Below are 24748 nucleotides of genomic sequence, written 5' to 3' on the forward strand. Positions count from 1 at the left end.
CGAGGAAAGAATGGCTTTAGGGGAGGGTCTGGAACCCGCTTGCACAAACTCGGCTAAGAACTGGTGCTCTTGCTGGATTTGGTACTGTGTTCGCAGTCACCAAAACACCATTGAAGTCCAGACAGTGCAGCTTTTTTTTTTTTTTTGATGTGCAACCATAAAAAGCTCTATTAAATAAAACAGAATACATTTTAAATACAGAATGATTAAAAAAGGGTTGAGGAGCACACAAAATAGGGCTGAAATGTGTGTCACTAGTCCATTCTTGCTCCACCATAAAAGGCACTGGAATTATGTCTTCCTATACACGTGACATGCCGAGAAGTGTCCCATTCAATCCAATGCGTTCGATGGTAATGAGGATAAAACTGAGCAGGAGGAAAAACAAAAATCCAAAACCCAAAAGAAGTTGAATTCTCCAAAGTCAATGACTGCATCTAAAAACATCTCTCTAAAGAGTCTTCCTTCTCTCCAGAGGGGAACATCAGGTGGTTTGTTAGATTCACCACACAGGAAATGTTAAAGTCTTCCAATTAACTGTAGCACAGTTTTATAGTACAATTGAAAAGTTCGTCAAGGGTCTTCAGAAAGCACTGGCAGTGCTAGAATTTACCCAAGTAAATCCAAAGCAGAAGAAAGAAGCACCTTTCGTACCCTCCACTGGGAGACCAAGGAGGTAACTGGACTTGGAGGTACTTGGCAGATACGAGACACAGGCGGGTGGGAATCCACTGCAAGAAAGCCAAAGCCACCCGAGTCTCCCTGCGAGTTCTAGCTCCTGCCAGTGCCAGGGAATGCGCGAAGGGCAGCAGCAATAAAACAGTGCTACAAAACGTTTCTCTCATTAGGGCAATGGCTCAAGGCGGGCCTTTGCGTGGGGCTTAGCTCCCAAAGCCTCCGAGCAAACGCACCAATGAGCTCCTCGTTGCGGTTCAGTCTCTCCAGTTATCGTGAGGAAAAAATAAAAAAATACAAACCAACCGGAAAAAAAAAAAAAAAGACACAGCCGGTATCCAAAGTTCATGACCTGTTCCTCTTGGTTTTATCCTATGTGTGCTCGAGCTCCCCTCCTTGCAGACGTCACAACTTGCGCTGCTGTGCATTGGACCCTTTGCCGTGAAGCTGAGAAGCATCTGAAAAAAAATAAAACCAAGTGGGAAAGGGCTTCGGCATCGGCTCCGCGGAGCTGCGTGCAGCTGGCACAGCCACATCTCTCCGCTCAGAAAGACCTCCGGTTCCCTTCCAGCACCGAGGAGTCAGGGGGTGAAAGGATGCGCTCGGAGACATCTCACAAGCGGGAGCAGCCCTGTCTCTGCAGCTGAGTAAGGGTCTCCTGGGGCCTCCCAGCAAAAGCACCACGGCATAGATTCAGGTCGCTGGTTGACTAGCTAGCCCACGCTCTTCTCTAAAAGCCACCCGAGCATGTCTCCCCATCTAGGAAACCAGAAATACGTGGTACTTGCTGCCTTGCATCTAATTGTGGTCTGAAATAACACCGTTAGTACACCTTTGCCATTGTAACGAAGGCGTTAGGTGCCCGCTGATAGCGACAGGAATCAGAGGAATCTATCCACTGAAGTAAGAGAGAGGAACAGACGTGGAGGGAAAAGAGAAAATGCACTGAAGAGAGAAAAAGGAAGGAAGTTTACTGAAGCAGAAGTTTTCCAGGAGCAAACAGAACTACCACCAGACCGTGATGAAGGAATGGGTGTACCGAGAGGTGCAGTTAAGCAGCAGCGGCACTGAGCAGTGGAGCAGCAGCTTCTTCTCCAGGACAAGGACAGTTCATTCCATGCAAGAGCTCAGGCTCGGCACGTCACGTTTCTGAAGCGAGCAGGCAGAACCATCGCCACAGCACCAGCAAACGCAGCAGTGACAACACACAAGCAAGCACTGGATGCTCCTTGCTCAGATGCTTTTTGATGAACGCTGGGATAAGCACTTTTACTCAAGCCATCAACGTTTCCTTCCATTTGTAGCAACCTCCCGACACCTCAGAGTCCTCGCAGCTTTCAGACAGCTGTGACCATCTGTTTATACAGCCAACCACAGTTTACGCCACAAAACAAATTAAGACATTTTAAGATTATGGTGGTCACTTATATATCTACTGCGTTCTCCTACGAAATGCCACAATTGGTAACATTCCCAGAGATAACAGCACTAGGCTCCATCTCCAACCTTTATGTGAAAACAGCAAGCGAGAAAGCAGGTCCCCGCTGAAGCTGCTCAGTCTTTCTTCACTTATTCCTAGTCACCTTCTGTCTGCTCACAGCTTCTGGCACTCTGTCCTGCTTAAGAGCAGCAGTCCATCCAAAAATGCTTTTGTTATAAGCCCTGTAAGCAACAGTGAAGTACCTCACTCTAAATTCCCTCAAATAACGGGACAGAGAACTCCTCCTCAGTGACAGAGAATACATTTCACAACCCACCTTCAAAGCGAAATCAATCATCTCACTCTCCAGTACCTGTGAATTTACAAAGAGGAGGGAAGGGTCTGTCACACCAGCGGTCGCTGCTAGTACCTTCTTCTGCTCTACCACACTGGAGTGGCACAACAACCCACCTCAGCCAAAACTTCAGCAAAAGAAGCAAAGACAACAAATGCTTTGAATTTTCACCCGTGCACTGCACTCTCTTCTTTCTTCAGCAAAGAAGCACTGCGCTCAGCAGCCGAGGGCATTTTACCCCACGACTGCTCCGGGAGGCCACAGGAACTCCAGCAGGTTATCCACACACCTAACGGTCTCAGTGCCACAATATTAGGCTGGCATGTCCTCTCCTAAATCAGGGGTTTGTATTGCCCAGTAAGACAATCGCAACGGGAGCAGGTATGAAGACAGCGGCACTGAACCACACTGAAGAAAGAACACTTGATCAAGAAAGCAGAAATAGCAGTTACCAATGGGATAAGGAACGCCCCGAAGCAGATCGGCCCCCTCTGCTGGCCCTGCATTTCAATTTCCTCAATGCTGACCATTCCCCCTTACTTCTCTCCTTCCTCCGCAGTGCTACCATATTTACACACGCTCACAGCCCACCGGGCAGGACTCCATTTACAAGCAGAAAAGGTGTTTATCGGAAATCTCTTGTTTTATGCGTTGCTTCTGTGGGCATCAAACTCGGGCAGGAACAGGCTTAACTGCAAAATCACCACGTCACCAGCACCAAGCAAAGCAGTCTCCATTTACCCTCCAAACTTGTCGCGAAGGAGATGCGGGCAATTAGCTCGGCGCACAGACGCGAGACATTCTGGTCTGACCCATTTTATATAGGTCACCAGTAACACAACTCCACGGAGCCAGAATATTCATTCCTGGGCAGTCCTGGCAGACTGCGCATAAACACGCACAGCTTTAATCCTGGCAGGATAATTCTTCACCACGACGCAAAATGCAAAGCCGAGTACCTCCAGGAACCAACACTTGCTATAAGCACTGAGGACTCATCATTCCAGAAACGCACCAGTTTGCCCTGGCTGACCAAAAAGCAAAGGACACAGAGGGCTAACGCCTCACTTCGCACCTCGGGGTGGCCACGGGCTTTAACGACGACCGCACCGGTCGGACAACGCGGACAACCCCTTTGCTTTCACCCCTTGAGGAAGTATCTGCTGAGATACAGGATGACTCAGGACGCAGAAGACAAACATGACCGTCTGACAAGTTACCTGGCAAACTTTGCGGTAAATGAGTGGACAGGGCAGAATGTGGGAGTGACGCTGCATGGTGGGGGCTGGAGTGCAAGCCAGCTAGAAGACCTAGAGAGAAAAACAAAGAAAGGAGAAGGGAAAAAAAAAAAAAAAAAAAAAAAAAAAAAAAGACCTCCCTCCTTTCCTCCCTGTTTCTTCTTTTCATTATCAAGTATTCCACTGGTTTTAAAAATCACCTGCTCCTATCAAAGCATTAGTGTAAATAAGAAAAAAAAAAAGAACAAATACACATCGAAGACAGAAACAAGCAGAGGAGCTGCAGCAGTTAGCCTATAGCTCAGCTTCCAACTATGGGGACTTCTGGGCTAGCTATAGGGATGTGCCCGAGGTCCTCCAAATGCAACTGCTGGAGATATAAATGCACAAACTACAGCACGAAGCAAGAGCAAGAGAGATGGGTTGGTCTGCAATGGGCTAACACAGCAGAGCAGTGGCGTTCTTGTTACTGCACAGGCAGAAGTAACACACGCACGCGCGACCAGGAGGATACTCACTGTGGCCAAGGCCGTGGTGGAAAGTTCCTGGAGCAGGTCCCGTAACTATTGCATCCTTTGATACTCCTGCTTTTGGGGAGGAGTCTGAACTGAAGGAGATGACATGAAGAGGGAAGGAATGAATCGGAGAGATAATACCTAATGGGGTGGAGCTCAGGGCAGCTGGCAGCTTTGGATTGCTGGACTTGTAGGAAGGAGCCAGTACGCTTAAGGAGGAAGAACTCGTTAGCAGCACAGCTCCACTAGTTCCTTTCTGAAAAGCAACAGAAAAGGTGGGTCAGAAGTAGGAAAACCAAGGCATAGCATCATTCATACTTAAAGAACCGCAAAACATGGAAGGAGGAATTCTTGAGCGAGAATCCAAGAAGCGCCCTCCCAGCCCGGGCCCAAGAGCTGCCAACTCCTGAGGCCACCTGCAGGTGCCCAGGACACTAATAATCCTGCTGCTGGATGCTACGCTCTTCTAAACGTGACCGTAACGGATTTAACTCCGTCGTTCCCTTACTCTGGAACCGTGCCTCCATTAGGCAGAGGAACAGCTTACACACTGCCTGCGAGTTCCAGGGAGGATGCTTCCTACTCACTTCCAGCAGCACATCACTGCTGACAACTCAAGGCACCAAGGTTTGATGCACACCTGCGCCCCAGAATGTTATTTGAGATCTCTCCCATGGAGACACCACTGGGGAACACTGGGACACCACTTTTCATCTCTCTCTCTCAGTAACACACATGGCACACGGGCTGAAACCGTACATGTCTTTCAGGCCCATTTAAATATACTCATTTAATTGCCCAGCTCTTTCCACAAAAGAAGGCAGGTATGAGGAGCCAATGACAAATTAATACAACAGCATTAGGAGCAATTACTTTTTTGCTATAGATGAAAATGAAGGCCCTTCTACCATTAAAGACAATGGCTGAATAATACAAGTCTGTATGGGTAACCCGGGAGTCCTCCGTGAGACATTATAACCCAATGAACAGTATTTTGCTTAGTTGTTACTTTAAGCTGAAAATGAAAGCTTGAATTCTGGAGTGCAAGCCCCTGGCAAAGGCCAGGACTTCCTAGCCTAAGCAGCCAAGATCCAGACAGTCATTCAAGAATTTCAGGAAATTCTTTTGAAGTCATCGCTTTACAGCAGGTCTGAACAAGTCAGGAGATGGCCTGACACAATGCCACACGTCCTCCAGGCTTTAGGCTGGACCAGCTTACCGGCACAGAGGTAGAAGATGCGGTGCTGCTAACAACAGCTGGCTTTAGGGAGGAGGTCAGCAATTTGGCCACCCCCTGAGTGCCCCCACTAGAATCTCCGTTTGAACCTCCAGGAGGTGCCACCAGAGTCAGCTTCTGCGAAACGGGCGTCTTCTTCACCGAGGAGCTTGAAGACGGACGGCTGGACGCCTGGCCCGAGGAAGGGGTCTGCACACCGGGCAGCAAGCTCCCAGAGGAGCAGCCCTGGTTTGCAGAAGCTCCAGATGAGGAGTTGCTGGAAGAAGCCCCGTGCTTGGAGAGGGAACCAGAAATGAAGGGTGATTTGTAAGATTGTCCTGAAGAGCTAGAGCCACTTGAGTGCTTTCCTGCGTAGCTGAGAGATGATGAGGACGAGCCTGGGCTCTTGTGGGAGCTGCTGGAGTTCTGGGTGCTGCCTGGCGATGCAGAGGAATGGAAGCTCTGAGCTTTGGTTGATGACTTGACCTGCTGGAGGAGGGAGCGTTGGGGCAGTGGGGAGGAGGACTTGGGATTCTGCAGTTTGACAAACGGAGCCGGGGAGGAGAAAGTTTTCTGTAGCTGGCTGCCTGAGTGAAAGACCTTCACCTGAGAACCCGGCGCTGGGGTGGAGGTCGGAGGCCCGTGGCTTGGCCGGACCAGGCTGTGGTGTTTCTGTTTAGCCTGGTGCGTATCAGGAAGGATTTTGCTGGGGGAGGCTTGGCAGGACAGCTCTTTGTAATTAGAGTTCTCCGTCTTTTTGTCTTGAGAAGATTGACCCAACGCCAGGGCCTGCTCAGCCAGGAAATTTAGAGGAGACTGGAGGGAACCAGAGGATGATGTAGGGGAAGGGTTGGACTTTGGAAATGTCCTCTTCTCCTCTGAGGATGCGAGAGTTGGGATCTTCTCTGGTGGAGCTTTTGGAGCTGCAGGAAGAGTAAAGTCAGGGCTTCCTCCTGCTCTGCTGTTCAGCACAGCCAGTTCCTTAGAGACTGCTTCGAGGGAGGAAGTGGGATTATGAATCAAGTCCTCATCCAAGGAGTCATCCATGAAGGTAGCGGGAGTGCCGGCGCTGCTGGCTGTTTGGGCTGTCCCAAGAGACAAGAGTTCTCTGGTTTGGGCACTGATGCCCAGAGCTCCTCCCTGGGGCTCCGAGGACAGAGCTAAGGTGCTGCTGGAGTGCATCGAAGGAGCGGAAACCGACACCTTCTTATCTGGCTTGCAGGAAGAGTCCTGGAACAAAAATCACAGGAGAAGGCAGAGTCAGAAGAGAAGCAGGGTTTACTGCTGAAAAGGGAAGGGAAAGTTCCCGATTTGGGGATAAAAGGCAGAATAGGCACATTCTGTGCCTGCCAACCTCCCGCCTCCCACCTGACTGCTGCTGCCGCCATCAATTTTAGCTGCTGTTTTAGTTGTTTTTTCAAGCCCAGTACTGACTAGAGCTATTCACAGCACAACTTCCTCGCACCTAATGTATAGGTACAAGGCTCAAATACAGGATTTTAGATGGCAGACACCTGACTGTTGGTGTATGTCAACCATGAGAACCAGAAAACAAAGAACTCACCTTCACTTTCACCTTAGTAGGAGCTATAACTTTCTTCTTCGCCCTGTTTTGAGGGAGACAAAAAGAAACACGGCTCACTGAATGCCCACAGGGAAGCACCCAATTAGGGAGCACGCTTGGGCCCTGTTAATGACGATCCACTGAGTCTTTTGCAAAGAACCGAGGGAACAGAGGCAGCGTCTCAGGTTGCTAGGATTCAAAACCGTATGACAGTTGGTTTCTGCTCTAGGAAGCCCCGACTCCCACGCAGGGGAATGAATTAGGGAGCGGAGCAGAGTCTTGAAATGGTAGCAGAGCAGTGAAAGCACTCAACAGACACATCCTGCACCGGCTGCAGGGGTAGGAGCTACTGCAGGAACCCACCGCTCACCTAACTATAGCAATACCCAGAGAGAAACTGATACAGAGAAAAGTTACACATTTCCTTTAGGTTCCCAGAAGAAGTCAAGGATGCAAAAGCATCTGCCAAATTCACCAAAAATAGATCATTTGGTCTGGTCAGATGCAATCTCTGGTACAAGACATCCCTGAACTGCCAGAATGGTACGGCTGAGGGAAGGATGACTCTACACTCTGTTTCATACTCTTTTTCACACTTCCCCTCACTCATTCAGTGCCAAGAACAGGACCGTCTGTCAAACAGACATCAGCCTAAGTCCCTGTTGTCATCTATTATCGACTGCCAGCAAGATCCATGAGACCCTTTGGCATTAAAGCACCTGCCCAGCTGGATTCTGATGGCTCACTTGGTTTGCCACCCACAAGCCTGTTTCACCCATCTTCACTAGCTTGAGTTCATTGTACCCCTCCTTTAACCAGTCAACACGAAAGAGGGAATCCAGAATCCAGTAAGGACCGACTGAACAGGTAGCAATAAATCACAGTGCTGGCATTACACTCCATTTTACCTTGATCCGCCTCCCAGGGACCAGCACAGAGTCCGACTCCAGTCTGGTGAACAAAGCCAGGAGGCAACCGGGAAAAGTTCTTATCTTCGAGCTTACTGTAAGGCTAAAGCACCTCAGGAAGGTTGTCACTGGGAGATGTCACACACAAACAACTACTCTCCCTAGACCTCCCCAAATGAAGCAGCGCCAAACTATCTGACGGGAGCCAAGCAAGCTCAGGTGCTCCTGCACGATCCACCCAGGCCCCAGGGAACGGAGTTCACCAGTTATCACTCCAAAGGAATGCTGCGCGATACTCACAGGACTGATGTGAGGTGTCCATGCACACGCCTGCTCTCCTTAAACAGTGTCCTAAGAAGGGAAGAGAGCAATGAGAAGTGATATCCAGCAAGACCCAGTAGAGCAGCTGGGATCACTGGAAACAGAGCTGCACAGTACAGCAGGGGACTTAGCGCAATTAAAACCACAGAGAGCAAACAAATATTCATCCCTTTTCTAGGTTCCCCCACACAATTCCCTCTCCGGGGAGCTACGCTTGTAGGCGCTGGAAAGGCCATAAAGGCAGTTGTTGGACAATAACTAAGGGAAAAAGCTCTGTCCGCTTAGAAAGCCGACAGCCAACCGGAGAGGCAGTACAATCATTCGAGCTGGGCATTACTGCTGCCACAGATCATCCAAGAGCTGGCAGATCATCCAAGAGCTCTTCACCAACTTCAAGAAAGAAAGGTTCCCTTCCCCTGCCTCAATGCAGCAAGACGGATGAGAAGCCTTCACGCGTTGGGCGTCCCTGTTGCCTCTGTGTCCCCAGCAAACAGCTGAGGTGACTTCGTAAATCAGCACAACCTCTTCTGTAACAATTGAAGAACCGCAACCAATAAACAGAGCTTCATCCAAACCCCTTTCCTATTGAGGCAAAGTAAATCAGAATCTCACACAAACACTTTCACCTGAGAGCTGCCACTCAGCTGCCTGCTTAGACGTCAGTGCGAGAAGCTCATAAATACACCTTCACTATAGGCACACGGAATATGCTTCCCGCTGCTATTAACAACCTGACAAAGACTTCTGTCATTCTTTTTCTTTTAAAAAGCGACACTATTTTAACCATATATTCTGTTAATCGCCTTTTAGCGCTAACTGAGAACACAGAATCATGGCAAGGCCTCTCTGAACTTATAAGCAAAGTCGCTACTCTGTCCATCTTCAAATTCCTCTTAAAGATGAACTTCTGCGATCATGATGACAGTGAATCAAGCTGACTTGTCCATAAAATTGTTTACAATTCTCTTAGTGTTGCCAATCCCTCCCCTTCTGTGTGGCGGTCAGTCTACCCTCTGCCTTTAAACCACAAAGTCAGAGCCATAGAATATCTCAAGTTGGAACAGACCCATAAGGATCATGGAGTCCAACTCCATCAAGTCCCAGCAGGAGAAACCATTGTCCTTGAGCCATTGGAAAGCAACCAGGAAAAACGCTTTTATTCGGTCATTCTGTAGTTAACTTCACTGGAAGGCCCTCCTACACTGAGCCTTAGGTGAAAATCTGTATGCCCAAGAACAGTTTCACCTACAAACTAGGGGGACAAGATTTTCATTTCTTCTTATTCAACGAAAAGTGTTTTTAAAACTTGGCAAGCTCAGACCCTCAAGCTGGTAACCTCTTCATTAACTACGCAGGAATCTGCATCCGCCTCTTGATGCCATCGTTCAGCTCCCGTACACTGGAACAACTCACTACAACCGTGCACATTGCTGTACTTCATGTGCACATGCAACTGCAACAAACGGCCATGGACTTTTGCAAATGCATCTCTAATGTGCTACTCATACTTACTGCTCTTAAGAACTGGTACCTGCTTCTTCCTTTATCCCCCATGTAACCCAAAAAGCAAATTCAGCAGAGAGAAGACGACAGCGCTGCCCAGCTCTTTAAATGCAAAGAGACAGAGACTCCAGCAGTAAGACTGTACAGTTGTCCTTTCTTTCAAACCACTGAGCAAAACAAAGCAGGCCAGAAGCTGATGACAGTCCCAGCAGAATGACCCTCTGCAATTTGTATGGCTCTTGCGATCGCCAGCTCAATAGCATGGATGACGGAGGGCGTGAAAGAGCGGGGAACAGCAGTGAGGACACCAAATAGGGTAAAGAAAACCACAGCAAATTCCTACTTACTCTGCTCTCTGATGTGTCTAGCGCAAGTCTGAAGCCCCTAAAACTTTCTACTTTGCTTTCTTTTGGGAATACTCCAGGGTCTAGGAAAGACCCCCCAAAGTGTCTGAAAAATGTATCCTTCACGAGACAGATTACAAAGTGATCCTTTGTGATACAAACTCAAGAAACCACAGGTCAGTCAGCTTCACCGCAGTACCAGTTCTACTTTGTAACTTGTCACTGCCAGTGGCATCCATCAGAGGTCAATACAGGGGCCAAGACCACTCAACATTGGCATTTACAACCTGGATGACAGCACGGACTGCACTCTCAGTAAGTTTGAGGGCGATATGAAAACAGAGGGAGGGGGAAGAATACGGTGGAGGGCAGGGCTGCCATTCACAGGGACCTGGACAGGCTGGAGAAAGGAGCCAACACAAACCTTGTGAAGTTCACCAAGACAAAGTCCTGCAGCTGGGATGGAATAACCTCATGCAGCCTTGCAGAAAAGCACCTGGGGCTCCTGGTGGACAAGTTGAACATGAGCCACTGCTGCAGAGGTGCAGTGCTGAGAGCTAACTATATACTGGGAGGTATTAGGAAGAGCACAGCCAGCAGTTCAGGTGATTATTCCCCTCTGTTTAGCACTTGTGAGGTCACATCTGGATACAGCATCCAGCTCCAGGGTCCCCACAATCCAAGAGAGATGTCGACAAACTGGAGACAGCTCAGAGCCACTAAGACGGCTGAGGAACAGGGAGGTGTGACATACAGGGAGAGGGTGGGGGAACTGAGTTGGCTTAACCCGGGAAAGGAGAAGACCAAGGAGGGATCTAACGGCAGCCTTCCACTAACTAAAGGGTGGGGGGGGGCGAGGAGCCACAAAGAAGATGGACCCAGACCTTCCTCAAAGGTGCGCAGTAAAAAGCAAAACCAGGGAATATTCAGTTCAGTGCAGCAAGGGGAATTCTGATTCGATATAAGGAGAAAAGATTTCATGAAGAGTGATTAAGTACCAGAACGGGGGCCCAGAGATGCTGTGGTAATCTCCATCCTTGGAGATTTCCAACAGTCCACAGGACAAGGCCCTGGGCAGTCTGATCTAACTTAGAAGCTAGCCCTTCTTTGAGCAGGGAGAGGACTAACGACCTTCCGAGGTCCCTGAGGACAAGGAATCCCTGGAGTACCACTTGATGCTTGCTCACCTGGCCTGCATCCAGCCTTTTGGCCAAAGGGGCTTCACCTCTCCATCTAGGAAGGTCTTCACATAATCCTCTAGAGACTGAGCCTTATTCTTGTCAAGGTCATAACCATCCAACTTAATCTTCACCAAGTGGCAAAGCAGCTCCCTGAAGAACAGGAAGATTTCAAATACGGTTACGCGGATTAACTTCCCCCACTTGGAGGTCACTCGCTTTATCCGGGGCTGGATAAATACACCAGGACACGCCTGGCTCCGCACAACGCCTCGCTCGTAAAACCGACCCCGCGCTGCCTCCGCAAGAAAGAGGAAGGGAAAGGCACGTTCCTCGCTCTGTGTGCGCACGCACATGGATGCGCCAGGGGAGATAAACCTTGTTACCCCTTCCCTTTTTCATCTCCTGCAACAGCAGAGGTAGTAAACCAGTGCCGCAATTACCAGCGTCATTAACAACCGCAGAACTGAACCTCTCTGCAGACCTTCATGCCGAGAGGCAACGAGAAGGCAGGAAGCGAAACTTGCTTTGCTCGAAATGAATCGGCCATCTACAGAGCAACACCCCAATTTGATACAGAATAAGAGGAAGACGATGGTGTGATTGATTCTCATTTTATCCTTTGTCCCTCCTCTCCCCTTCACCCGGCACTCTCTTCCTTGCCAGACCCCTGGCTGCCAGGGGCAGCAGTCCCCACTACCTCTAACTGCTTTCACAACCAGAATCTGGTCCTGTTAAGAGTCTAGGCTGTAGGATTTCAGCAATTCAGCCGAGTTCCTTCGTTTCCCAAAGATCTCTCTCTCTCTTTTGGCCTCTGCACAGAGGTTTCTTAGCCCTTCTCTCAGAGTTGGCCTTTGGCCGAAATCAGCTTAGTTTTGCAATGTATATAAGGGTGAGATTTAATAAATGCAATAGTGGCTTCCATAAACAGCCCGTTCTGCCACAAACCTCCAAGCTGACTGTTACTACAGATGATGAGCGCTGCTCTGAAAACAAGATACAAATACTGAAATGCTTCACTTCCATCTGTATAGAATAAGATATGTCACAGCTTCACTTGATATCTAAATTATGCAAACCTGATTTCATCATTCCATTGAAATTTCTTTCGGGGTCCCATGACACGCTTCCCTCCCTTTTCTTCATCATCCTCATCATCAGAACAAACTCGATCTCGCTGGTCTTTGTCCTTTTCCTCCTCCAGAATCCTAAAATGGAGACAGAGATAATGTGGAATTTATTGTCCTGGAGATTCAGAGGCAGCATTAAGTATCTCTGACCAACACTCTTCAGAGGTCTCAATAATCAGTGATCACACATGCGTGGGAAAAGGGTTTAAATCTCATTTTGGGTGCAAGATGAGCTGAGTGGTCAAGGTTAAGACATCTCCCAATATTGTGTAATAGACACCATGGGACTGATCCAGCCTGATTGTTCTCAGACTGCTGCGTTCCTAAAGACACATCCGCACAGAACTGAAACATTTCAGCCAAGTTCCGGTCCCATCAATGCTGCTGTAGTTGGCATCGCCACAGACAGCACAAAGAACACAAAGCTTAAACAGGCCGATTAATGCCCATCAACAATTCTTGGCTAGAGAACAAAAGTAGGTGGTCAACTTCAGGAGAGCAGCCTACAGGTCACCGGGAGCCTGCTGAGAAGAGCTGCAGCAAACGAGCTAACAAGGAGCTTACTTGGCAAACTTGGCCTGAGTGTGGGCTTGGCATTCCTCCTGGTACTTGGCCATCTGCTCCGGCATGGCTCTTCCAATGGCTTCCTTTAGCTTCTGCAGAGGTTCCTTCAATCGGCCACCCTAGAGCACAGCACAGAACAGACTGAAGTTCCACACGGCGTGTTCCAGCTGAGAAACCCAAATCTGGAAGGTCGAGACCTGGCCAGTTCTGAACCCACACTGCCAGATGTGGTGCCTGAACCATGCACAGTGGAAGACACCACCACGTTGGGTAGATGACAACTGTGCTCTGGAGATCAGGGGTAACGTGCGCACAAGACAGGGCTGTGCTGTCCAGTTTACTCACCTGCTCGTAGAGATAAAGCTTACGGGCACGTTTCACCAGAGTGTCCTTACTGCACGGGAAGAAAGCAGCCAGGTGGGCGTACACCCCTGACCGGATCTGGCTGTTCAGCTCCCGCGTCTGCAGCTCGATGCTGAAGAACAAAACAAACACAGTGTTGACCAGGGTCCTGCCAGGGGTTCTCCAAGCAACATGAACGCAAATCTCATGCGACCTGGGGAGCCGGAGGCAGGCAGAGAGGGACAAAGTACAAGCCAAACCACGCGATGGTTCTTTAGATTTTAGAATCAACAGACTCAAACCCTTTCTCCCAAGCTATGTCCTTTAATCTACTTTCAGAGAATCTGGAAAGGGAATAAAAGGATGTCAGCAGTCCCATTTATTCTGCAGATCTTCCTGGCAGCTGAAGTGCCGGAGCGTCAGGCAATGAAATAAGAGGTACACACCGCTTATGTCAGGTACTAGGCAGTCTAACACAGGGTAATATACAATCATACTTTATCCCTTGGCTTGAACTTACATCCCAGTGAGTAGGTTAGAGAGGTCAGCGTGTGCCAAACCCATCTACACAGCTATTTATCACTTAAGAGACTAGCTTTTTAAGACACCTCTTAGTGTCAGTAAGAAGTGCAAAAACCCCTAACTGATTCTACGGCAAAGTCATACAAATCTTTTTAGATCACTTTTGAATGTGGTTGAAGTTATCAGTTCAACAACAGATTAGGAACTGTTTGTGCAGTCAGCACTGGAAGGCTGAAAGGTAGTAATCACCACTTGAAACGAGAGGGAAACAAGACTCCCAAACTTCCCTTCAGTAATTCAGAATCACAGAATTCACAGAATTGTCAGGGTTGGAAGGGACCTCTGGAGATCATCTAGTCCAACCCCCCCGCCAGAGCAGGGTCACCTACAGCACGTTGCACAGGACAGCGTCCAGGCGGGTTTTGAACGTCTCCAGAGTGGGAGACTCCACCACCTCTCTGGGCAGCCTGTGCCAGTGCTCCACTACCCTCAAAGTAAAGAAGTTCCTTCTCATGTTAAGATGGAAGTTCAAGTTCTTGAATTCCCTTCAAGTGCCTTGATAAACCTTAATGAAATTAAAGCCTCTGTGTAAGTATTATTACATTGCGATGATCACAAAGCTGTGTGTATTCAGCAGCCTTCTCCAGGCACTTGAAGAAGAATGAAGCCATTATCAACAGCTGCGTGAAGCGACACTGGCATTCTATAACTGGGGGACTCAAAACCACCGAGCAGTAACGGTGTTCCTCCAGTTTGCAAAGAAAACCAGTTGGAACACAGCAGCCTTATCCCTGTTATAAAATATTCCATGTAGCATATAACTTAAATAGCAAAGAACACGCCTGACATCTCCACCAGGGAGAGATTTGCTGTTCTTGTATCAAGCTACAATCACAGGCCAAGTGACCGAATTTAAGTACACAGGTATCAAGCATCACCTTGAGAACAGGAGGCCTGGATACATCCCTGGATACAGTTATACATTGTATTTCAACAGAAACCCATTTCTGGGAGACTTTCACCTTATCCTAGGCACCTTCTGCATGGTGGACCTCTATAAGGCCACCCCCACAACTCCTGGTAAATCTGCTCCCGAATTTACCAAAAAATGCTCTGCCTAATATTCTCCTTTCCCGCTCTTCTCTCCCGGCAGCACTTACTCCAGTATGATGTTGTTGATATCCTGAGTGAAGAATCTCTGTTTGCCTTCTCCCTCTGCAGCTCTGGCAGCCTGGAAATTCCCAAATAACACAAGTCATCATCAGTTCACAGATACAGACAAGCACAAGCGAGCAACTGTTTGTCTTTTTTTTAAACCACTTCAGAAATACTGTAAAACAAGCACAGTTTTATTCCACCAAGCTCTGCCCCTGCTACCTGCTAAAAGCTAAAAGCTGCCACAATCGACAAACAGAAGAAAGATTGTGTCCTCTGCTCTAACGCCTCCTCAGTTCAAGTCCAACCCTGTCTTCTGAACTGGTAAGACCACGTCCTGCCCACAGATCTTCCCATTCTGGATTCACCCGTCCAGACGCGCTATAGTCGAGTGCATCGGAGTTACTACACTGGAGTGAAGATTCCTCCTCTAATGCGGCAAAGGAGATGGTTCGGTGGCAACTGGCTGCTTTGGGAGACGGGACAGTTCTAGGGCATGGTCTTAATTTCACGTTAGAGCTGTTAGATTGTGTAAGGCGAGCACAGAGCTTGTCCCAGGAACCAGAAAGATCATCCTAGTCACGTTTAATGAGGGTCAGGGATACTTACCACCAGGCTTTCGAGACCAATCTAAGCCAAGAAACCAACAGAAAGAGTAGCAGCCACCGGGAATGCGTTATTTCCAGTCAACACCATGGAAACTAAGAAAAAAAAATCCCGTTCGGGAAGCTTCCTGAGCTATGACTGTAGCACACAGCACTGCCCAAAAATCACACCCATGAAAAATATGTCCAGCAGGAAAATAATTCCAAGAGATGAATGAGATAGTAGAAAATTGCCAAGAGCTTTCGGTCCCTTCTGAGTGGGGATGTAAACAAAACTGGGCCTTACCACAAGGCACCACATCAAGCCAGTAATTCCTTGCATGGGAAAGAAGACCAGGAAGGAAGGGCATGATTTTTAAATACCCTGATTTAACAATGCAAGGTTGAAGCGATTAATTTCTGCCCAGAAGGTGTACATTCCTCTCTGTCAGCAGCAGGTTACAGACAGCTGGTGATATTAAGGAAGAAGGCTCAATGCTAAAGTGAATCCTCAACAGGAAAATTCATTTAGGAAGGAGAGGGTTAAAGTCAAATCAGTTCAAGTAGAAGAGGAAATGCCTGGAGGCTCCACTTAAACCAGGAGATGCTCTGACTGCTGGGAAGGAAGAGACCTGGCTCTCAGACAGAGGTATAGCACCTCTTCATTACCACCTGCAACGGACTTCGTGCCCCAAAATACTAACTGACCAAGAAAGAGGCTTCAATTTATTGAATCTTGTATATCTCCTCCTTGGTTTCTTTTCTTAACATACACAGTCCAGTAGCAAGAGACACAGAAGCGGAAAAATTTAAGCAGGAAAATCTGTGGGTAGTCTACTATTACTCTATACCGCAGAACGTTACGATTAACTTAGTATCGTGGGACCCTCCATAGTATTCTCCTTTAACTCAGATATAGTTCAGAAACAGCTGTTTCAGTGTTTTCCGTTAACAGCCTCAACAGAAAATAGAAACATCCGTGAACAGCCCATTCTTCTTATCAGCTGTGGCAATACTTTCTTTGATTCCTCCAATTCTTCCACCTGCTCAGCATCAGTATACACAAACTTTCGCAGCAGAGCACAGTTATCTTTAAAAGAAGTTTATCTTTAGAAACAGGAGTTATTAAGTAAGAGATGCTTAAGTAAAAGGTGCTATAAATTGACGTGCTCCAGAAGGCAAAACACACACCACTGCAGAGGTCTAAGAGCACTGGTTAGGACTTAAAATCCATGATTACAAACAACACTAGTAGCAGGAACAAAACATCTCGGCACCAGGCTGATGCTGATGGCCCTCCCAGCACAGAAGCCCCACAGCGAGCCTGAAAGCGCACGTCTCTGACGTGCCAGGAGAGGGATCCCTGACCAGCACCCAGTGCTCTCCCGCTTCTCCAGAGCAGCGCGCCCCAAAGCGCCTCACAACATTCTGCAGAAGACGGGCCAGTCCCACAGCACTGCAGCTGCACGACGAGCTACTGCTGAAAAGACGAGGGATCGCCCTCTACAAAGGAATAGGTTCCACTCCCTAAACAGTACCCCAACTCTGAGATTAGTTAAGGAACCCAAATTGCCAGTGATGCAGCTCCAGTGAGGGACATGCCAAACTGCGCCCCTGCTTCAGTGAAGGCATCTGCCTGCGTACGACATGGGAAACGCTTCTAACAAATCCTCAGGCCCCATCTACAGGGCTTTTCACGCCTTCTCTAGTCATGGAATCGCTAAGGTTGGAAGGGACCTTTAAGATCATCAAGTCCAACCATCAACCTCCCCTGACAAAACCACCTCTAAACCATATCCCCAAGCACCACATCTACCCTTTTTTAAAACACCTGCAGGGATGGCGAATCTACTACCTCCCTGGGCAGCCTCTTCCAATGCCTAATAACCCTTTCAGTGAAAAAATGTTTCCTAATATCCACCCTAAACCTCCCATGACATAACTTGAATCCATTTCCTCTCATCCTATCATTTTTCCACATCACAGCACATTAAAATGATCATGGTGGAACTTCTCCTTCAGCCTCATCAGTCCGCATCTTAACTTCATTCTTCTCAAATTGACTTTGGAATTTACCTCTTCCATCCCGTCCGTACTTTGCCAAGAGAGGCAGAGAAACCATCCTGACAGGACCGATACCGACTGTTACATTCAGGCAATAACAAGGCCAAGGACTTTGGCACTACCTGACACGTGGGCAGCCAAAAAGGTAACTTACCTGGGCCAGTTCTTTGATGCGTTTCTCCAAAGGGGCTGGCAGGCCTTCAGGGAGGGATGGTGGTTGCTTCATATCCTGCTCCAAGCCCATCCCAATAGCATCGCTCCCATCCTCCACATCAGGAAAGGGACTCCCTTCTGGGGATTCACTCAGGAGCCGCTCCAGGTCCAGGTCAGTTAACGGGCCCATGGCCGTCGCTGCCTGAAGCAGGTCGTTATCACTGGCATGGCCGAAGAGCGAGAGCAAAGGGTCAGCCACTACCTCTGCCTCCCTCGGGGCTGCAGGTTCTGCTGGTGACGGAGCTGCCACTTTCTGCTCTTCATCTTTTTTCTTCTGAGCATCCTTCTCCTTCTGAAACTTCTTCAGCATCTCCTTCACACTAAGAGCTCCAGAGTATTTTTTCTTCTTCTTCTCCTTACTTGCATTTAATGCCGTAAAGCTGTAAACAAAGTACAGAGAAGGAAAGGTAACTGAACGGAATGCAAGATGAAGGGGAAGAGAACGGGGATACCTTCACCCAAGTACACTTCAGCCATATGCACCAGTCCCCTGGAAACTCTCAGTCCCTTAACCAGTTACACCAGGACAAACAGTCTACGGCCTCTTCAGGTCTCAAGCTCCCGCTGCTCGTTCAGCTGGGAGAAGAGAAGGCTGTCCTTCCTCACTGCAGAGAGATGACGGAGCTTAAACCGCCTCCACCCACCTATGCTCTTATTTAGCTACCTGCGTTATTCCAGCAAGGAAGACTGGGAAAACCACACACAACGGGTGCAGAGGAACTGAAGCAAGAGAGACTTCATGTGCCAACACCTGGACCCTTTTGCCTATTACATCCAGGAGAGCAAATGCCTTTACCTTGCTTGCTACCAAGGAATCATACATGGATGGTACCAGCTCAGGTGTAGCTTTGGTGTTGCCAGAAAGCAGATCCATGCAGGAAAAAGGAAATCCAGAACAACAGACACAGGAAGAAGGAAAAAACTAGGAGGAAACCATAGCAAAAGACACACAGCCAACAGATACGCACCTGGAAACACACCAGCCAGGCACACCAAAGCAAGGACAGACCAAGAGCACAAGAAGACCCAGAACAAGAAGAAGAACCACTCAGGTTTACAGCCCCAAAGGAGAGAAGCTATCAAAAAGGCTGAGCGCTCACCCAAGAATCACTTTGGGCAGGAGTACAAACGCGTGCCCAGCCAGGCCACCCATGGCCTTCTACCCTCTTCCTCCCTGCCAGCCCGATACTCGTACGGTGCCGAGTTCATGCCCTTCCTGCCCGCCTCTCCTCCCCCACCTTTGTCCCAAGAGTCCTTGGCCTTCTCTTCGGCCTCTCCAATACCTCTTCCCACCGTCAGTGCCTCTACACAGCTCCACAAAACACCAACGTTTCAGCCACTCTGCCCTCTTTGCTCGGACACTCTTGCTGTGGAGCTCTGCTCCTCCCCTCTTCCTCAGTCGACTTTTTACCTCCCCCTTTGGAAGCAACGCGGGTTTTAACTCTTGGGGTTTATGCAGCACGTGCTCAAGCCCCCCCCACTGCAACTCGTACTACTGCAGCGTAACCAACGCCACCTGTAACCCTCAAGCACGGTGTCGAGCAGCAAGCATTACCTCCCCGTCCTTACCCAGCTTTTGGAAACTTGGATTTCTTGGATTTCTTTTCCTTGTCGTAAGAATCATCTTTCTTCTTCTTCTTCAGTTTTTCACCTCCATCTTTCAACTTCCGCTTCTGCAAAGGGTTTAAATCCACGTCAGAATCAAAGCATCTCCTGATCGTGGAATTGGACCTGCAGCCCCAGAGCCACTTTGAGTCCTCTCCTAAGAACAGCTCCTTCCCCACTGCACACATTAACCCAAACCCCACACATCCATCACCACGGTTCTGGCACACACCATCTCCAACAGTTCACAGCACACCCAGCTTTTACACGAGTGATGGTCCCATCAATGAAGGTAAACGGATGCCAAGTGCTCCTGCTCCTTCCCCTTTCAGCTGCCTCCCTTCAGCATTTTGAAAATGCCACCAAAGAGGAGCCCCGTGTCTTCATCCCCATAATGCTAAACAACTTTTCAGAGTGACAAGGTGCTGCTGTCACCTCTACTCCAAGAACCAGGCAGCCCCCAAGGAGTCTCAGCCATACCAGACATGCTTCGCTTTACTATCAAATATGGGGACAGAATGGGATTTCAAGTGCTCATCCCTATTCTATCCACACAAACTCACATATCTCTCCCTACTTCGGATACTGACACACTTCATGCAGCAAACCCTCCGAGCTCCAGCAGGGGAAATAATCGAGAAAGCTGGCTTCCTGACCTTGGGACACTTCTTCTTCTTCTCTTTAACATAGTCATCTTCAGATTCAGATGCTTGCCGGAATTGTAGTGTTCCTGAGTTGATGTAAAACCCTCCATACTTCGTAGTAAGAGAAGCCGGAACGAGCTCGTCGTACTGGAAGTAACAGAGAACAATCTATTGGCAAGGTGAGCTTTCTCACCTTATTCTGTAGCTGAGCTGCTTAGTGACTGGAGTGGCACTCGTGCTCCCCCAAGAGCAGACGGGGCTGCGGACTCGCCTGCTGACCAGCGTTCTCCTGCCACGTGGCTGCCACAGCAGCTCTCGTTCCCCAGCACTGGCACACTCCTGGCTCACACCCGCTTCAGGTTCCCCCCAGGTGCCAGCTCAGCCCCCAGGCAGCTGCCTGCAGCCACCCTCACCCCCTGCCCCAGAACTCACCGCTTCAGAATTATCGATGAAGGAGTCAGATTCGTCGTATCCATACCCCATGTCAATCAAGTCCTGAATACGGTCCTTCCTACATCTCTTGCCACCCTAAGCAATAAAAGATTGACAGTGAGTTCACCCTTTTTTAATCCAGTTACCACGGGGATGGCCCTGGTACAGGACACCGACATTGGCTGGAGTACAAAAAAGAGAACGGGATCATTTTTGCTCCTAACAGCAGCAGAACTAACCAGCGTTAGCTCCCATCAGACTGTAATTTCAGGATATGATTTTAGGCCTTGTCATATGGAACCAAAAAACCAGTGCAGCCAAACGAAACAAATCGCTGACCTGCCGGACAAGCTGAGTTTGTGCCAGCAGACTTTACGTTGAATTGGGTCTGCACCCCTTCAACGTTTCTGCCAGTGCGGAGATGGATTGTTCGTCCATATCTGCTACACAGTCGGTACAAACTTGGTACTACACGCATCAAACATAGACACAGTGCATTAGGGCGACCCGTAAGTCATTTGTATCACAAGACAACAGAGCTGCTCGCTATCCAAAAGTGACAGTTTTAAAACGTAACGTAGTTTTATTGCCATCTACAGAAGTAAAGTGAGAGGAAGAACAGAAAGGAAAGAGGTAAGCCAGATCTGCACTTCTCACGCTACCCAGCGCAGTCCTGTCCTAAGGGCAGCACACTCACCAGAGCACCGTACTCAGAGACTCAACAGATGACATTGTGCCACAGCCAGGAGGCCTAGAAATTAATTTTTGCTTAAGAAAATTAAATTTTATAAGCATCGTGGTTTAACCCCAGCCAGCAACTAAGACCACGCAGCCGCTCACTCTCTCCCCGTCCCCCCAGCAGGGTAGGGAAAAGACAGAGAAAAGCAGAGGAAAGGAAAAAAAAGTCGTAGGTTCAGGTAAAGACAGTTTAATAGAGCAATAACAGAAAAGGAAAATAACAACAACAATAATAATAATGGTAAAAGAATATGCAAAATAAAGTGATACAACACAAGCGGTGCTCACTATCCCATGACTGGTTGCCCATGCCATCCCAAGCGGTGGCCATGGATCCCTACCCCCTGACCAACCCCCATTCGTATACGGAGCGTGACGCCTGCAGTGCAGAATATTCCTCCAGCCAGCTTGTCCTGTCTGTGCTCCCTCTCAGCTTCTGTAGAAGCTGAAAGAGTCCTTGACTAATGTAAACATCAGTTAGCAACAACTAAAACAGTATGTGTTACCAGCATTAATACTGAGCCCAAAAACACAGCAGCAACTAGAAAGAAAATTAACTCTACCCAACCTGAAACCGGGACAATAAATTACAGTAAGTTATTCGGCACTACAAGTGAGAACGTCATTCACTTTAATCAGACTCATCCAATTTAAGAACGTATCTGAACTATTTTCATGAACCATAGCCCCGAGACAGAAAAGGAACAAAGAAAACAGCACCTTCCAGCCAAGCTAAAGGACTGCAGGAGAACAGGAAAATAAGAGCCAATGACCATCAAATACCACAGGTTTTGAGCTGAACAGCATTACCCATTCTAAGGGATAATGTAATATAAAGATAAACATACATATTTTTCTTCAAACTTCCTAGCAAGAGCCTCCACTTTATGCCTTTCCTTTTCATCATCGTTAAAGGGATCAGCAGGGTCTTTCTTCTGTAGAAATAAGAGAGACAAAAACATCAGAATCAATCCTGTCACACTGCCACCAAAGCCCCATGCATTAAAGCCATCAGGACTAGAACATCCAGGCAGAAGTTCAGACAAATCAACCTTTAGTACAGTATTTCATACAGCACTGTTCAATATCTTCATCAATGACACAGAGAGTGGGATCAAGTGCACCCTCAGCACCAGGCTGAGTGGTGCGGTTGACAGGCCTGAGAGATGGGATGTCAACCCGAGGGACCTGGAGGGGCTCAAGAAGTGGGCCTATGTGAACCTCATGAGGACCCTGCACCTGGGTCGGGGCAACCCCCGGTATCGATACAGGCTGGGGATGGAGGGATGGAGAGAGAGGCGTCTGAGGAGAAGGACATGCGGGTGTTGCTTGATGAGAAGCTCACCATGAGCCGGCAACGTGCGCTCACAGCCCAGAAAGCTTAGCTCCACCTCCAGCAGCGCAGCCAGCAGGGTGAGAGAGGGGATTCTGCCCCTCTGCTGCGCTCTGGGGAGACCCCCCTGCAGTGCTGCCTCCAGCTCGGGGGGTCCCACCAGCAGAAGGACACGGAGCTGTTGGAGCGGGGCCAGAGGAGGCCCCGGAGATGCTGGGAGGGCTGGAGCCCCTCTGCTGGGAGGACAGACTGGGAGAGTTGGGGGGGTTCAGCCTGGAGAAGAGAAAGCTCCGGGGAGACCTTATAGCAGCCTTCCACTACTTCAAGGGGGCTTATAAGAAAGACGGGGACAATCTTTTTAGCAGGGCCTGTTGCGCTAGGACAAGGGGTAATGGCTTTAAATTAAAACAGAGAAGATTCAGACTAGATATAAGGAAAAAATTCTTTATTGTGGGAGTGGTGAGACACTGGCCCAGGTTGCCCAGAGAGGTGGGAGATGCCCCAACCGTGGCCACATTCCAGGTCAGGTTGGACGGGGCTCTGAGCAACCTGCTCTGGTTGAAGACATCCCTGCTCATGGCAGGGGGGGGACTAGATGGCTTTTAAAGGTCTCTTCCAGCCCAAACTACCCTATGATTCTGAGAGAGTCTCTAGGCTTTGGGTGCTCTCTCGGCTAGTTTTGTACCTGTCTCTGCTTCTCCCAACTCTCAAAAAACAAACAAAAAAAAAGCAGCATGAACCATGAGCTGAATGCTAAACAGTTCTGAAGAGCAACGGTAAAAATGAGGAGAATTCAATCAACGTTCTTTTCATAGAAAAACAACCATAATGCAAAGTTTAGGTGTCACAGAAGTTTGTGTGCTGTTGTATCCTCAGAAATGACTTTCATCAGGCAGACACAATTGTCAGGCAACACCTGGAAGCACCATGTCCACCACACAAGCAGTGATGTCAAGCACTCCGGTGGAAACAGTCACAGGCAGGAGAGCGGGGTCCCCAAAAAGATGCAGCCACATACCGCAGAAGCATCCCTCCTTTTGATGCTCTTTGGAAAAGAGCTGCTCACAGCCGCTAGCAAGCCAGGTACCAGAAATCACTTTAGATCGAGCAGTTCAGAACCAAACAAGCATTACCTTCCACACTCCGCCACCAACACATCACCTTTCTGACGTGACATTCCAGCCAAGGCAAAGGGGTGCGACAGCGTGGCCTGACAACGACAACCCCTGCCTGGACGCCAGTTCTCCTGCCCGCGGGACACCTCACCACCCTCCTTCCACCTCTCGGCACCTCACAGCTAGAACACAGCCACCTCGCAAAACAGCCTTAAAACAGCAATACCGGAAAAGCCTCCGAAAACTTCAGATACACAGTTTCTCCACAGGTCATGAGAACACTTACCTTGTCTCCCGAAGAACCACCTTTTACTTTCCCTCGACAACTCTTCAGAAGATCCGGGTAGAAAAATTCTGGACAACGTTTGTGATCTGGCTCGAAGAGAGTGAGTGTGATTCGAACGGCTGTAGCAGCTGGTTCAGAGTCCTGGGGCTGCTCTCCATCGTCCTTCCGAGACCTTTTCAAGAAGCTGCTGCTCAGTGGACCGTGGAGAGTGGTGAACGAAACCCTGTGGGGCTCAGTCATGGCTATGGCCAAGTCTTACCAGTCCTCATGGCATAGTTCCCATTGCACCAAAAAAGGTCAGCCCCAGCGGCACAGATATGGATTTCACCAGCTGGTTAAGTAGAACTGAGGACGCTGGCAGTGAAACAAGTCATTTGAACCTGAAGTTTTCTTGGGAAATGACAGAGGCCTGTGCTGCTAGCACTCGCTGCAATCACTAAAGAGAAAGAAAGAAGTCAATCGAACCAGAATTGCCTCCAACGTTGGCAGCCCCCCACACTTGCACTTCTGCCCGCCCCCAGGTCTCTGTTTTCACCCCACACCGCTCCATTTCTAAAGGCCGAAGGAAATACAGCCGTCGAGGAGACCAACCCACCCCACCGCACTCGCTGCTTGCAGCTCTCCCGCTGCACGGAGGCCCGGACTCCCCTGTCCCTGGGAGAGCCGCCCGGTCACCGGCACCAGCGGGGGGCTGAGGGGAGCCCGGGGGGTGGCTGCACCGCCGGAGGAAGCCCCGGCCGCGCTAAGGACGGAGGGAACCGGGGGTGCTGGGGAGACACCGAGC

At 49.0% G+C, this 24748-nt stretch overlaps 1 protein-coding gene across 1 annotated transcript; it reads right to left on the reverse strand.

The window, feature by feature from the left end:
- Positions 1-1080: 1080 nt before the first annotated feature.
- UBN1 (ubinuclein 1) lies at positions 1081-24204 on the reverse strand. The gene is made up of 17 exons (XM_009891539.1): positions 23965-24204; positions 22079-22165; positions 20493-20588; positions 20073-20207; positions 19381-19484; positions 17753-18191; positions 14956-15026; positions 13277-13406; positions 12932-13050; positions 12317-12445; positions 11247-11390; positions 8192-8242; positions 6984-7026; positions 5423-6649; positions 4207-4459; positions 3671-3760; positions 1081-1133 (listed from the first exon to the last, which is right to left on the reverse strand). Exons 1-17 carry the CDS (start codon positions 24202-24204, stop codon positions 1081-1083), a joined length of 3411 nt encoding a protein of 1136 aa, XP_009889841.1.
- Positions 24205-24748: the final 544 nt, after the last annotated feature.

Source organism: Charadrius vociferus, unplaced genomic scaffold (genome assembly GCF_000708025.1).
Source record: "Charadrius vociferus isolate BGI_N301 unplaced genomic scaffold, ASM70802v2 scaffold619, whole genome shotgun sequence".
Lineage (NCBI taxonomy): Eukaryota > Metazoa > Chordata > Aves > Charadriiformes > Charadriidae > Charadrius > Charadrius vociferus.

Coding starts and splice junctions, on each gene's coding strand:
- UBN1 (XM_009891539.1), bottom strand. CDS start 24,204: ATGACTGAGCCCCACAGGGTTTCGTTCACCACTCTCCACGGTCCACTG. Junction 3,761..4,206: donor CCACCACGGCCTTGGCCACA/GTGAGTATCCTC, acceptor TTTTCTCTCTAG/GTCTTCTAGCTGGCTTGCAC. Junction 1,134..3,670: donor TTTACCGCAAAGTTTGCCAG/GTAACTTGTCAG, acceptor ATTTTTTTTCAG/ATGCTTCTCAGCTTCACGGC.